At 41.3% G+C, this 14558-nt stretch overlaps 1 protein-coding gene across 1 annotated transcript; it reads left to right on the top strand.

The window, feature by feature from the left end:
* The first annotated feature begins 572 nt into the window (after positions 1-572).
* METTL21C (methyltransferase 21C, AARS1 lysine) lies at positions 573-8429 on the top strand. The gene is made up of 4 exons (XM_069467082.1): positions 573-702; positions 3784-3935; positions 7064-7181; positions 8035-8429. Exons 1-4 carry the CDS (start codon positions 573-575, stop codon positions 8427-8429), a joined length of 795 nt encoding a protein of 264 aa, XP_069323183.1.
* The last annotated feature ends 6129 nt before the right edge of the window (positions 8430-14558 follow it).

Genomic DNA, 14558 nt, shown 5'->3' with positions numbered 1-14558 from the left:
AGTTCCCCCAATGGTATGCAATCTGGGCAGGTTTTTGTTATTAAGATTCAGTTCCAAAGGTTATTAGAAATACATGTAAGACTCCCAGAACTTAGTGATGTGCTACAATACTTGGGAGGTGGGGGTGGCAAGGATGGCAAAGAATAAATTTGCAAAATAACAACAACTTGCCATAGCCTCCTGAGCAACATGGTGCCTGTTCTCAGGCTACCATTGCTGTTTCTGCATTTCTTCATGCAGATGGCTTTGGGAATGTTTAATGGTCTCCCTGGGCTTGAAGCTCGGACTCAGGGGGATGGGGGGGGGGCATGGGCAATATATATAACCTGAACTTTTGTACCCCCATAATGAGCTGAAATTAAAAAAAATGGTCTCCCTGGACCTTGCTCTGCAAAACCAGGATGGCAGCTCCTTGGGTGGCTGCTTTGCTCACCCAGGGAACGAAGCTGAAAAGCAGGCGTTCTTTTGGCTTGGATAAGCTACACCTTTGGAGCCCTCCAGGAATGTCAGACTTGACTTGGGCCGAGTGACTCCGGTCTTGTCCAGTTCTTTCCTCCCAGCAGGCTCCGGTTATGGACGTGTGTCTGAGCTCCGTGCAGCAGCCCGGGTGCGTGGGGGGAGAACCGAGCTCCCCAGCTGGCTGGTTGGAGGCTGAGAAGGAGGGGGCTCTCCAGGAAGATGGCGCCGGGGGACCCCCGGGAGGTAAACCCTTTCTCATCACCTCAACGGTTTTCCTCAGTTGCTTTCCTCGTGGTGACATTTTCAAGTAAACTTCAGTGACAGGAATTTCCATTTTCTTTTAACTCTAGATTTTTACTGTAATGAACCTTAGTAGAAAAATGCCTTTATGTGATCATAAACATAGTATTAAAAGTAATCTCTGTTTTTTCATTATTTACTTATCAAAGTCCACAAATTTGTCTTATCTTATGTATAAATCTAAAATAGCTATATTTTCGTAACAAGAACTTTTTAAAAAGTCTAGATTCATTTCTGTTTTTCATCAGAATGCATTCCTGGCAGCTTCGTCATACAGTGGATCGTTGTAAATCAATGCTTATTTTCCCATTAGGATAATTTAGCAGTTTAGGGTTGCATTTCTGGGCATGGATTCAGTAGTAAATAAACAACAGACATTAACAAATGAAGTCATAAAAGCCAAGATACAGCATTTAAAATGTTTGCAATCACTTAAAGTGGTAAAAATATATCCCGATTCTATGAGGATGTTATTTTATTGAATTGTTTACATAAAAATGCAACTCTCCTTTATTTCTAAAGTCTGATCTCTCTAAAATCTGTTCTCTCTAAAACCGTAGGCCAGCACAAATAGAATAAATGAAAATATTTAAAGTGCAATACACATCCATTTCTCTGTCTCCGTAGAACTTCGAAGAGTCTGTGAGAGAACAGTCATACGTCCACATTTCTTCACAGTGTCCACTGGGGAAGTGTAACTGTCAAGCTTAATATTTGTCAGTTATTTACCCGTGAAAGGATGAGCCATTGAAATCAGTCCACCAACTTTTCCTACAGTCTTGGGATAAAAATAAGTCCCCACGCAGTGATATGTGGGAGCATGGGCAGAAGGCACACTCCAGGCGATGGCGGGTAGGAAGGGGTGCAGGCCGGGCTGGCATGTCCCCGACTCTCTGAGTCAGCCGCCCGGTGGTGTGCTGGAGGTGGCATGTACCGGTGCCTGAATTTCGAATGTTAAACATGGCCGTTATTAAAATTTAAGTTATATAATCTTATGATTAAATAGGTTATATTAAAGACAAAGGTATATTAAAAAGCTAAGGTAATAAGTACTCAAAACTGATTATTTTACATTTTACTGCTATCTATGCTCTTGAGGTGCTTTTTGTCTATTGTGCCCATGTGCTACTGCACATCTGCTCCCAGTGAGCCATGCTGGTGGGAGTGCTTGCACCGGGCAATTGTCAAACCCTGCAAATCGGCGTTCTTCCAGGATCCTCGCCCCCCAGACTGGTTGTTGAACACTCATCAGCATACCACTGTCTCCTCTGCCTTTTCCAGCCTCCCAACCAGAATTCAAAGTCAGCCTCTCGGCTGTAAAGTAGAAGCTAGGGCTTCTTTGGTCACACGTCAATACTGGGTTCGTGGTGTTAGATGTCAGTGGCTTCCTGTCCTAAGAGGCAGGCGAAGGCTACGGGTCTCCCTCCCTCCCCTCCCACGCACGTGACGGTAACGCGCAGTCTCAGGACTGAATTGGCTACTATTTATTGGCAGGTTCTAGTGAGTTCGGTGAAGTGTCAGGTCTCTAGAAGAACACCCCATTTTGGTCAGGGCAGAGAATTCACCTTTAGGTGGCGAACACACTAAATCAGAACCGTGGCCGAAAGCAACACCTGAAGAGCTAAGGGCGTCCATCGTGCTAACTTACAAACGACTCGCTTCACTCACACTGCGGTCAAGGACCATTTCCTAGCGTGCTGCATGCTGATCTTTCGTCACACACAACAAAAACGAATTTCTAGAAAAACAAAATGAAAATATACAGACATAAAATATAAGCCCCATTGTTGGGTAGTTAGATTCAACTGACATTGTCAAATTATTGTAAATATTTCTAAGTGCTTACTCCAAATTTCTGTACTTACTGTGAACCCGTTACACAGGGCCTGCAGACCAGCAGCACAGAACTGCTCTAGCGTGTATTGAAATCAGCGATACTTGAAACAGCTTGTAGGGCCTCCCCCTGCCCCTGCCCCTGCGGGTGCGCTGCTGAGTAGACTTCTTCCAAGGGCCACTTCCCTTTGCCTGTATTCACTTTCCCTTCCCACGCCCCTCCTCTTGCACCCTGAGAGCATTTTTCTGAGTAGAGCACTTCAAATGTTGACTTGCTCCTTCCAGTTTTTTCCCAAAGCCCACATTCCAGCCCCAGTTAAACATTTTCCAGTCATATCCCAGGTAACAAAGGCAAATTTCATGCAAATAAAACTGACCTTCCCAGACTCTGCAGTGTTAATTCTTTCCCACTGCCAGTGCCAACACCTTTTCCTCTGCTCCTGACAGCCACTAAGTACGTGTTCACGCAGCATCCTCCTTCCTGACACTCCTACTCACCACTCTTTTTTATCCTTAAACACTCTGGAAACCTGCAATGATTTGTGATTCCATGATGTCAGCCCAATCAGGTGTTCTGTACCTCTCATTTTATATGATATTTTAGAGCTGCTAGAGTGGGCCGTGGGTTTAGAGGAGTATTTAAAGCAGTAGTAACTTAATAGTCAGAGCTCATCTGACAGCCCCCCACCCCCTCCCCCCGCAGGGCTGGAGAGCTGGCTGGGCTTTGGGTGGCCTGGACCTTTTGAGGAGCAGTTGTGGGAAGGATTTAAGGAACATGCTCCAGCCAACACGTGGGAATGTTACATCACTTCAAGACCTAAAAATAACCAGGTCCATGTTTATCTAGTTCCTCCTTATCCAGATAGCTCATTTGTGCCGGTGTGCTGGTAAGCTAGCTTCTTCCCATCAGCAAAACATAGGTGGATCCACACCTCTTCTGTCACCTCCTAAATAAAGGAAAGACCCAGGGCATACCTGGGCATGTTGTTGTCTTATTAAAAGGTCACATCTGAATTTCATGTCCCTGTCATCCCATATAATTCAGTTTTGTGCTAATTTGCAGGCATTGTCATTGATAGGCTCACCCCTCTGTTTGTGGAACACCCTATTCTCATCTCACCAATTGTACCAAGTGTGTATTTGCACTGGATGAACAAATCATGAAACCCGTTTTATTTTTCTGCTTCACAGGTTCTAACAAGATAGAACCAACTCTTCATAGCCTCCAGAAATTTGTTCCTACAAATTATGCCAGCTACACTCAGGAGTATTATCGGTTTGCAGGCAAGAAGATAGTCATTCAAGAATCCATAGAGAGTTACGGAGCAGTGGTGTGGCCAGGGGTGAGAGAACTGTTATGTTTGTGATGTTAGGATTTCTGGAAATAATTTCGTACATCTGTGTTGCCTTGGATAATTTGTCAAGTGCTTGAACATTGTGTGCTTCTCAAATTGAAGTTCAATTGCCAGGCCCCCTGAGGCATGGTGGTGGTGTGCTTCGAATCAGCAAGAAGTAGTACTTGCCCCAGAAGCATTGGTTTTGCTTTAAGCTATGTTTCTTGAAAAATTATTTTTATATTAAATAAACTTGACTATATCAGGAAGTAGGATGCAAAATCCATATGAATTGTTAAGCAAAAACCCCAGGTAAATTAGAGTTTAGTTGCAGTAGGCACCTTTGGGCCACACCCACTGACCTTTGGCCATTCATACCACTACAGGGTGGATATTTTAGCAGAAACGTTTAGGAAGCATTACTTCATCTCATGTTACCCCTGCAATACCCCTGGAAGAATGGCATTGAAATGGGGGACATAGTATGGGTTTAGAGCCAGAAACCCCGCCATTTCCATGTGGTGTGGTCAGCAATGTTCACTTCACCTCCATTTGCCTTCACTTCCATATTTAAAACGTGGGGTGTTGGTGATGTCTAGTGCCTGCCATGGTGGATGAAATTGTGAGAATTGAATTTGGGTTGTGAGAACTAAATGAAGTGCTACACGTAAGCTCATATAAGCTGTAGTCATTGATGTTGTATCATTTCCACCTTGTAGCTGAGGAAATGGGGGCTGGGACGGTTCACTGGTTTGCGAAAGCCACTCTGCTGCGGGCTCGTGCAGAGCCAGCTGGCACCTGTGCTCTTTCCACTGCAGAGGCTGTCAGTGCGTAGAAAGGCTCCAGATCAGAACTCCCAGATGGTTGGCAGGTGTGTGAATCATACTGTGATCCTGGCAAAATGCAGATTTTGACTCAAGAGATCTGGGGGTGGAGGGTGGCTGTGACCGCTTTTCTTGCACGCCCCCAGGTGATGTGCATCTGCTGGTCCAGGGACCCGCGTCGAGCAGTCATGCTCAGAGGGTCCACGGGGCTCCCTCAGGACGTCTAGGGGGTGGTGGCAAGTCAGGGGGAGGGGGAGCCAGAGGGCTCAAGGGTCTTAGGGCTCCCCACTTCCAAACAAGGAGGCTGTATACTTAGTCCTTATGCATAGAAGCATGATTTCCTTCGAACAAAGGCTTTTCTTTGCCTTAACACAAGTTTGAAAGCCACCAAACTACTCCACAGCTTCCCAATATAATACTTTTGGCAAATACACAACTGTGGCAGTGGTATAGCCGTATAGCAGTAGAGTGAGAGATTAGAAATGGGAAAAGAGTATTGGTCCACTTGACTGTTTCATTCTCAACAAGGCGTCAGTCAGCCTTTCACGCACCCAGCACTGGCCTCTCTTGAAACCTGTTTCCTGAAAGCCGCAGAAGGGTACACAAAATGGGAAGACACCCTTTTCTTGTGTGGCGTGAAGTGCAACTCTGTGAAAAGATCACTTCAGAGTTCTCTGCCAGGACTGAGGGGCCTATCTTGCAATGTCAAAAGACACGGCTGTTCCTGGGAAAGCTCTGTCTGTATGTGACACACGGCTGGAGTCAGCCATCCCACAACAGGGCTTGGAAGGGGGGATGCCGACAGCTATTTCCAGGAAGTCCCTCCACACTTGTCCACTGGACACCTGTCCTCTGGATCACTCTAGGTGACCCTCTCTCCCTAATATGGAATAACCCCTTACAGCAAATACTTACCGTCTCTCCTTAAGAACTCCTTTCTTCCAGTTCTGGAGCTCCTTGCAATGTGCTGAGGATGGTAGACTTCACACCGTGCTGCCGGTTCACCTGCCGCCCGGCCTGCAGCACCTCTTGTGCTAGGATGCCGGGCTCACTTCTCCCAGGCCCCAGGAAGTTGGTCTGACTCCTCAGTGGCTCCATCACCCCCCAATCCCTGCAACCAGTATATGCCTCCTTTATGCCACTAACCTCCCAGGGACACAATTTATAACTGGTTTAGGTGTCCCTCAGCCCCGCCACTGAGTCCCTGGACAGTAGAGGTGACTTTGCACGTGCCTGTTCAATATGAACAGATGAGGACGGAATGGAGTGACTTACGGGGTCAGGTCCTGGCCACCCCCCACTCCAACATGGGCCCAAAATAGAAAGTGGAGCCTGGAGGAAGATGAGGGCATATCTTTAGCTAGGGCTAAGCCTATAAGCAAATTATAGAGCTCATTAAAACAAAAAACAAAAAACAAAAAACAAAAAACACTCAGTGTTCACATCCAACTCTAGGCTATTTATACTCAAATTTAAGCCACTTTCTCATGCATAATTCTTCCTAACCTCTCTACTCCAAGGCATGGCTAGCTTGGCCTCACCATTATAAATGTAAACACCTCATTAATCAGTGCAGATCGAATACCCTTTCCTCTTTGGAGAAAGGTGAGGGGAAGGCGGAGGGACAGAATGAATAAAGAAGGAAAGGGACATTTGATTTCCTGTATAGAAGTCTGTATAGAAGGTTTATTCACACATAGAACATTTAAAAACAATTTCCTTGCCACCACTGCTCAAAGTGTGGTCCATGGTCCAGCAGACGGCGTCACTGGGGGCTTGTTTAGAAATGCAGGCTGTTAAGCCCTACCCCAGACCTACTGAATGAGGATGCCTGTCTTTAACAAAATAAAATAACCGCCTAGTTGTCCAATACAGCAAATAAATTCCTAACCAAACTGAATTTTGAAAGAGGAGTCAGGAGAGAGTGTTCAAGCTTATAAAACATTCTTAAAGCAAGCTGGAGACCCAATGTGATTAAACCAGCAGAAGAAGTTGCTATTTTTCAGCCTGATTTTTAAGAGCTGAGCTGATTTGTTGATCATCTTCTTCTTTGGAGATTGGTCAAATATGATGTAGGCAATATAACAAATCTGTTTCTCCAGTTCCTTAGATGCAATTTATTATAATTTTTATATTCCAGAGGTCTGAATAGGCATTGAATGTATATAAATACATTCAATAAACTCAATAATGAATAAGCAGAAAATATTTAATAACATGTATTTTAATATTTAACTTGAGGTGGCAGAAGGGGTCACGGCTGGTTTCCAATGTTCCAATGCCCAGGTGAAGACTGTAATAAATGTTTTTTAGGCTACAGCTTTGTGTCACTATTTGGAGGAACATACAGATGAACTGAATCTCCAAGATGCTAAAATACTTGAAATTGGCGCCGGACCAGGCCTTGTTTCCATCGTGGCCAGTATTTTAGGTTTGTTTGTTTATTCCTGACCTTGTTTCAAAAGACCTTTCCTGTGACATGATAGCAAGTGCTTCCTGTATGACAGGCCATGGTGTAGGTGCTTGGCCATGACTTCACTCAGTGAATGTCCCCAAACTGTCATGCAGCAGCGATTACTACTGTTATCCACAGAGATAAGATAACTGAGTCTTAGGGAGGTTCACGAACTTCTCCAGGCCACCCAGTTTCCACGTAGAGGAAGTGACCATCTAGAAGCCCAACTCTGAATCCCATCCCTGTTGATGGTCACTACCCAGGTGGGGGGAGCTGGGGTGCTCTTGACATCTGGTGGGTGGAGACTAGGGGGGCTGCTAATCATCTCATAGCACACAGGACTGGACCACCCGCAAGAAAGAACTATCCAGCCCAAATTACGCCAAATATGTCCAGCCTACAGGCCAACAGGGCCCGGGTTGAGACATCTAGTACTATTAAATATTTCTGGCCGGGCGAGGTGGCTCATGCCTGTCTGTAATTTTAGCACTCTGGGAGACCAAGGCAGGAAGAATGCTTGAGCTCAGGAGTTCGAGACCAGCATGAGCAAGAGTGAGTCCGTCTCTACTAAAAATAGAAAAAATTAGCCTGGAGTAGTGGCACGTGCTTGTAGTCCCAGCTACTCAAGAGGCTGAGGCAGGAAGATTGCCTGAGCTCAGGAGTTTGAGGTTGCAGTGAGCTAGGTTGACACCACTGCACTCTAGTCTGGACAACAGAATGAGACTGTCTCAATCAGTTGATATTTCTTGTGTTCCTCCCTGAGATATGCACGCTATGGCTGCCCAAATGTTTCCAGGTAATTATTACCATTTTTCTCTTTTTCTCTTAGGAGCTCAAGTCACAGCAACGGATCTGCCTGATGTCTTAGGAAACCTTCAATATAATCTTTTAAAAAACACACTGGAATGTACAGCACACCTGCCTGAAGTGAAAGAACTGGTATGGGGGGAAGACCTGGAACAAAACTTCCCCAAGTCAACTTTTTACTATGATTATGTTCTGGCCTCGGATGTGGTCTACCACCATTACTTCCTGGACAAGCTGCTCACCACCATGGTGTACTTTTCCCAGCCAGGGACTGTGCTGCTTTGGGCAAACAAGTTCAGATTCAGCACAGATTATGAATTTTTAGATAAATTCAATCAAGTTTTTGATACAACACTCTTGGCTGAATATCCAGAGTCATCTATCAAACTTTTTAAGGGGATACTAAAATGGGACTAAATCAAACAAAATGCCATTCAAAACACTAGTGTGTCTTTTGAGCTGTGTTAGAAACTGCATTAGCAATTAATGACTTCTTTTATAAGATTGAGGCAGTGGTGCATAAGAAATGCCTATACCTAGAACAGATGTAACTTAGTGCAGATATTTTCTAAAATAAGATTATCTGGTTAATCTAAATATCTACAAGTGATAATGTGAAAACACAAAAGTACCTTTGTTGACCTCCAAAAGTCTCAATTACGGTCAATGAATTTTACATGAATAAATTAATAAACAAGTGGATTTCCTCCTTGTTACTTCTGTTGCAGAACACAGTTTTAAACTTGTCAATAGTTTTGTCACATGATTTTTGAAACTGGGGTCGACAGGGTCACTATAGCTTAGTTTGAAGAATCTACTTACATAGATTTTTAACTGTAGCAAAAGGAGAGGATACTGAGTGACAGAAAATAGTTAATAGGCTGAACACTGATTAAAAGTGAGAAAACTGTTGGATGAAAAAAAAGCATGCTGTTCTAGGGACTTCATAAGAGAGTTTACTTTACAAATACTCTCCCTCTGTGTCAATCACCTGTGATAAGTTCAAGTTAAATTTCTGCACTGCCTGCTTTTCTCACAATAAATACTTTACACTTTGCAGGCCACACACTGTTTTTGCAACATATTCTTTGGGGTGTGTGTGTGTGTGTGTGTGTGTGTGTGTTGCTTTTGCAGCCATTTATAAAAAGATAAGAACCATTCTTAGCCCACAAAAACAGGCTCTGGGTTAGATGTGGCCTGCAGGTCAGATTGTCAACCCCTGGAACCATAGGCAATCTACAGTAAAATTACTGGAATTCGTAAGAGTTTAGCAAGGTTGCCAAATGTCAATAGCCAAAACTCAATTTTATTTATAAATTCTAACTACAAATATTTTATATAAAGATACCACTTAATTATAGCAATATCAAATACTTAGGAATAAATGTAACAAAAGATGTGTAAAACTTCTACACAAATTTATAGCATTATTGAGACAAATTAAAGATAACCTAAGTAAATGGGGAGGCATGCCAAGTTCGTGCAATGGAAGACACTGTAAAGATGTCGATTTTCTTCAAATTGATCAATAGCTTATGTGAAGTCATAGTCAAAAATCCCAGTATGAATTCTTGTGGAATTTGTCAAGCTGGTTCTAAGATCGTATGAAAATGAAAAGGCTAATAAGAGTCAAGACACTCCTGAAGAACCAGGTAGGAAGATGTGCTTTACAAGAAGTTCTTTAAAGATGTAGTAATTGAGATACCAATTAGTATTAGTTGCTGATACTAACATATATTGGTATCTTTTTTTTTTTTTTTTTTGAGACAGAGTCTTGCTCTGTCACCAGAGCTAGAATGCAGTGGCATCACCATAGCTCACAGCAATCTCAAACTCCTGGGCTTAGGCGATCCTCCTGCCTCAGACACCCGAGTAGCTGGGACCACAGGCACTTGCAACGATGCCTGGCTAATTTTTTCTGTTTTTAGTTGCCCACCTAATTTTTCTTCCATTTTTAATAGAGATGGGGTCTCACTCTTGCTCAGGCTGGTCTTCAACTCCTGAGCTCAAGGAATCCTCCCGCCTCGGGTATTTCTTAACACATGTACATACATATTGGTATTTTTTAAAGTAAACTTTAAAGTCCTCCGCAAAAAATTAATAAGCATTTATAAGTTTAAGGGCCAAATGAATATTCTAGACATAATTGGAAAGATTTAATTGCATCTATTTTCTCCTTTACTGATACTGTCTATTAAAAACATGAGTAAGGTATTTGGTGATGAATGTTTTTATTTTCTCCTTTATTGATACTGTCTATTAAGAACACGAATAAGGTATTTGGTGATGCATGTTTCTAAATACTTTCAATTCCTCTGGATGGTGATTAAAATTTCTTCTTTTAAAACAAATAAAAGTGTATTAATCAACTAACAGCAAGGCCTATGTGACAAAAACCTATTTCCAAGATTTTAAGACTAAATTTAAACAAAATAAAGAGAGGAAATTATGACGTGTTCCCTACCCTCACCAGAAAAAAAAAAAGTTGACTAAAGCAGTATCCTTAATTTCCTTCTCTTAAGCAAAGGGAAGGAAAATAAACACGCCATTTGCTATGTTCTCCCTTAGGATACAGAACTTACAAAATCAGGCCCCCAAATGTGGAAGAAAAGTAGGAAAAGATAGGATGTCTTTTACATCCAGATAATGTGTGGCAAGCACAGGATGTTCACCCGGTGATTCCTGATTATTTGACCCAGTTTTACTTGCTGCTGCTTCTCTCTCATGTAGACAAGGGTGGAAAGATAAGTCAATCTGGAAATCCTTGGTTTGTCAGTATGAAGCTCTGTAATCAAGTCAGTCGATTTCAGCATAAAAATAGAGATACATAGCAATGGAACAGAAGAGAGTACCGAAATGGACCCACATATATGTGGTCAATTGATTTTTGGCAAAGGTAATTCAATGGGAAAGTATGGTCTTTTAAACCAGTGGTGCTAGAACAATTACTCATGTACACACAGAGAACCCTGAACCTTCTCTCATACCATACACAAAAATTAAACTGAAATTGATCATGGACCTAAATACAAGAGTTAAAGTTATAAAAACTACAAAACTACTAAAAAAAGGATAAAATCTGTGTTATCTTGGGTTAGACCAAGGTATCTTAGATATGACACGAAAAGTATAATTCATAAATGGAAAAAATGATGAGAAAATATTTGCAAAATACGTATCTGAAAAAGGGCTTGTATACAAAATATATAAAGAATTTTCACAACTCAGTAAGATAGACAATCCATCTGAAAACACTGGCAAGAAAATTGAAATAAAAATTTTACCAAAGAAGATACACAAATGTCTAACAAGCTCATTATTTATTAGGGAAATGCAAATTAAAATCACGAGATACACAACCAGTAAAATGGCCAAAGTTAAAAAAGTGACAATATCAAGTGCTGATGAGGATGTGCAAAACCTGCAACACTCACACACTGCTAGTGGGAATGTAAAATGGTACAGTCACTTTGGAAAACAGTTTGCTAGTTTCTTACTATGTTAAAAAGAAACATATATGACTCAGCAATTTCAGTCCTATATACCTACCCAAGATAAATTTAAAATATATGCCCCCACAAAACACTTGTAAACAAATGTTCACAGCAGCATTATTCATATAGCCTCAAATATAAACAATCCAAATATTTATAAACTGGTAAATGGACAAAATCACACAATGCAGTTTTACTCAGAAGTAAAAAAGAATGAATGGATATATTCAACATGGGTGAAACTCAAGAACATTATGTTTAGTGAAAGAAGACATAAAAGATATATTGTATGATTCCATTTATATGAAATTTCTAGAAAAGTCAAAACTTTAGAGATGGAAAGCAGATCACTCGTTGTCTGGGACAAGCGGAGAGAATGGAGATTGACTACACATGGGCAGGAGGGAACTCTTTCAGACGAATGGAATTGTTCTAAAACTAGATTGTGCTGATGGTTGCACTACAGACATTAGACTGTACACTTAAAATGCTTAAATTTTATAATATGTAAATTATACCTCAATAAAGTTAAAAAATCCCCCCATGGTTTTTCCCAAATATAATGCAAATTCTCTTTCAAATCCTCTACCTTTCATGTATACAGTACACCGGGAACTACCAAGAAAATTTTAGCAATGGGATGCTGCCTCCTAAATCTCTTCTTAGACTTACAAATGGATTCCTTTCACAGTCCCAGGGCAAAGGGATATGATCATACACTTATTTTGTAAATGCACAGAATTCTGCCCTTTTAGAAAAGCTGAACTGATTGCAGTTATAAGAATCTTTTTCTTCCAATTTTTTTATTAAAGAAAAATTTAATTATGTGAAAAGTAGACAAATTATACACTTTAAATATGTGCAGTTTATTGTACGACAACTATAGCTCAATAATCTGCTAAATAAGTAGATGAGTATTGTGAACCCCTCCATCCTCTCATGAATTTTCAACTCATAAAAAATTTTGCATCACCTAAACCTCCAACAATCTCTTCACTCCTGTATTAATTTGAAGCAAATCACAAACAAGTCCTTTCTTCTATAAATTCACTTTAAATTAATGATACATAACCATATTATCACATCCATAAATATGAAAACATAATTTCATATTACATACTTTTAGTAACACATTAAAATATCCAATGTTCAAATTTCCAATCGGCTAGTAAGTGTGATGATATTTACAGTTTGTTTCAATCAGCACCACAAGGCCCACATACCTGTTTGATTAGTACGCCTCTTAAATCTCTTAACCTGCTTCTCCTCCATCTTGCTTTTTTCCTAGCATTTCAGTCTACTGCATTATGTGGACTGGATCATCAGGGTGTCCTTTAATTTGTTCTTCTACTCTCTGTTTTTCCAAAAAATTGTAAATTTTAACAACTCAGGCTTGGAACCATCTAGGCCAAGCTCAGCTTAGATCTGCCAAACTCCAACCAAGTTACACTCCTGAGTGAAAATAAATTATTGGAAGCTGAGTTTTAATTTTAAGGTAGCTTATTCACAGAATTATTGAGGAATATGTCAATACATTAACTTTAAAAATCATAGATAACATCAAGGGAATTATGGAAGGTTATTTCTACTTGCTTTGTATTCTATTTGCATTTTAGATAGGATCTGGCATAGTCAGATTCTAGAGTGAGTTTGGTTCATATGACTGATAATGCAGGCAGTCCTAGCTGAAAACTGTGACACCTGGCATTGATACTGGTTTATACGTGTAGTTATACATATATTAATAATTATACACGTTTGACCCTTGAGAGGACATGGCTTGAATGCAGTATACCCTTGCTTGTTTGAAATTCTCTCACAAAAGCAGCAGTTTGAAATGAAACTAAACAGCACCTCTGCTGCTTTAAAAGTAAGGACCCTAAGAAAATACAGAAGGCAAACTAAGCAGTACCTTTGCAGAGCTGAGTGCAATGACGTGCTGGTGGACACTGCTCCCCATCAAGTCCTGACCCTGGCACTTCCAGGGAGGGAAGAGTTCTGGGAGAGGCCCAAGAGCCTTTCATGTTAGAGCAGCACTAACATCACCTTTTTCTAGATTCTAGGAATTTATTCTGTTTCCTTTTTTCAATTTATTACCCATTACTACCAATGCAGTTTTCTCCTCTTAGTTTACTGTGTTTGGACTCAAAGTTCAGAATTTCTTTCTTATTCCTCAAAAAAAATTCTTTCCATTCAAGAGATTTTTCCCCCCTTTTGGTGGGGGGATGGAAAGGATCCTATCCATCTGCCTACACAGGCTTCGCTGACTTAACGCCTGCAGGGAAAGACAAGACACATATATACTTAATGCTGGGGTGCTGGGAATACAGAAAATGAAACATTGCTGAGGAAAAGCCTTGGTTAAATAATTTTTGAGTTGCAACAGACACACTGAATCCAACACCATACTTTTCTAGATGGGATCCATGGGGGTCAAGTGATTTGGCTTGTCAGTGCCTGAACCAGGACTACACAGCCAAGTCCCAGGATAGGGTTTCCAGTTTATGGACATGCCATTAAAGCTAGGATGGAATGAGAAGGGGTTTGAGGTTTGTGGTACCTAAGAAAAGGACAAGACTGGGCTCTTCTGGTGTAAAGAGAAGTTATACTAGGAAGCAGGTCAATATTAGTGAGGAGTAAGAAATCCCATGAGATGGCAAAACTACCAGTAACAACTGGGAACTACCTTTTATCATTGGAAAGGGGCCACAGAACCAATACTGAGCACACTTCTGCTCAGTATTGTCTTTCAGTTGTCTTCAGTGGGTGTGTGCTCTTTCAGTTGTCTTCAGTGGGTGTGTGCAAACGTTGGCCACTATGACCGAAACAGGAAAACTGTCACCTGACTTTTTAAAGCACCATCTTACCGCCTGAATTATTTTTAATCACACAGAGACAAACAATAATGATTTTACTGAGGATGCCTTCTAAAGCTTACCTGGGTCCAGCTGTTAGCATGGAAGCCCAGTATAATCCAGACAAAAAGCAGCAGCTGACAGCAGCCCTGTATAACTGCTTCCAGTTATAGGAGTCATAAATAGATGGGTATGGC

This window comes from Eulemur rufifrons, chromosome 4 (genome assembly GCF_041146395.1).
Source record: "Eulemur rufifrons isolate Redbay chromosome 4, OSU_ERuf_1, whole genome shotgun sequence".
NCBI classification, from domain to species: domain Eukaryota; kingdom Metazoa; phylum Chordata; class Mammalia; order Primates; family Lemuridae; genus Eulemur; species Eulemur rufifrons.
This window is presented reverse-complemented; position numbering and strand designations above follow the sequence as displayed.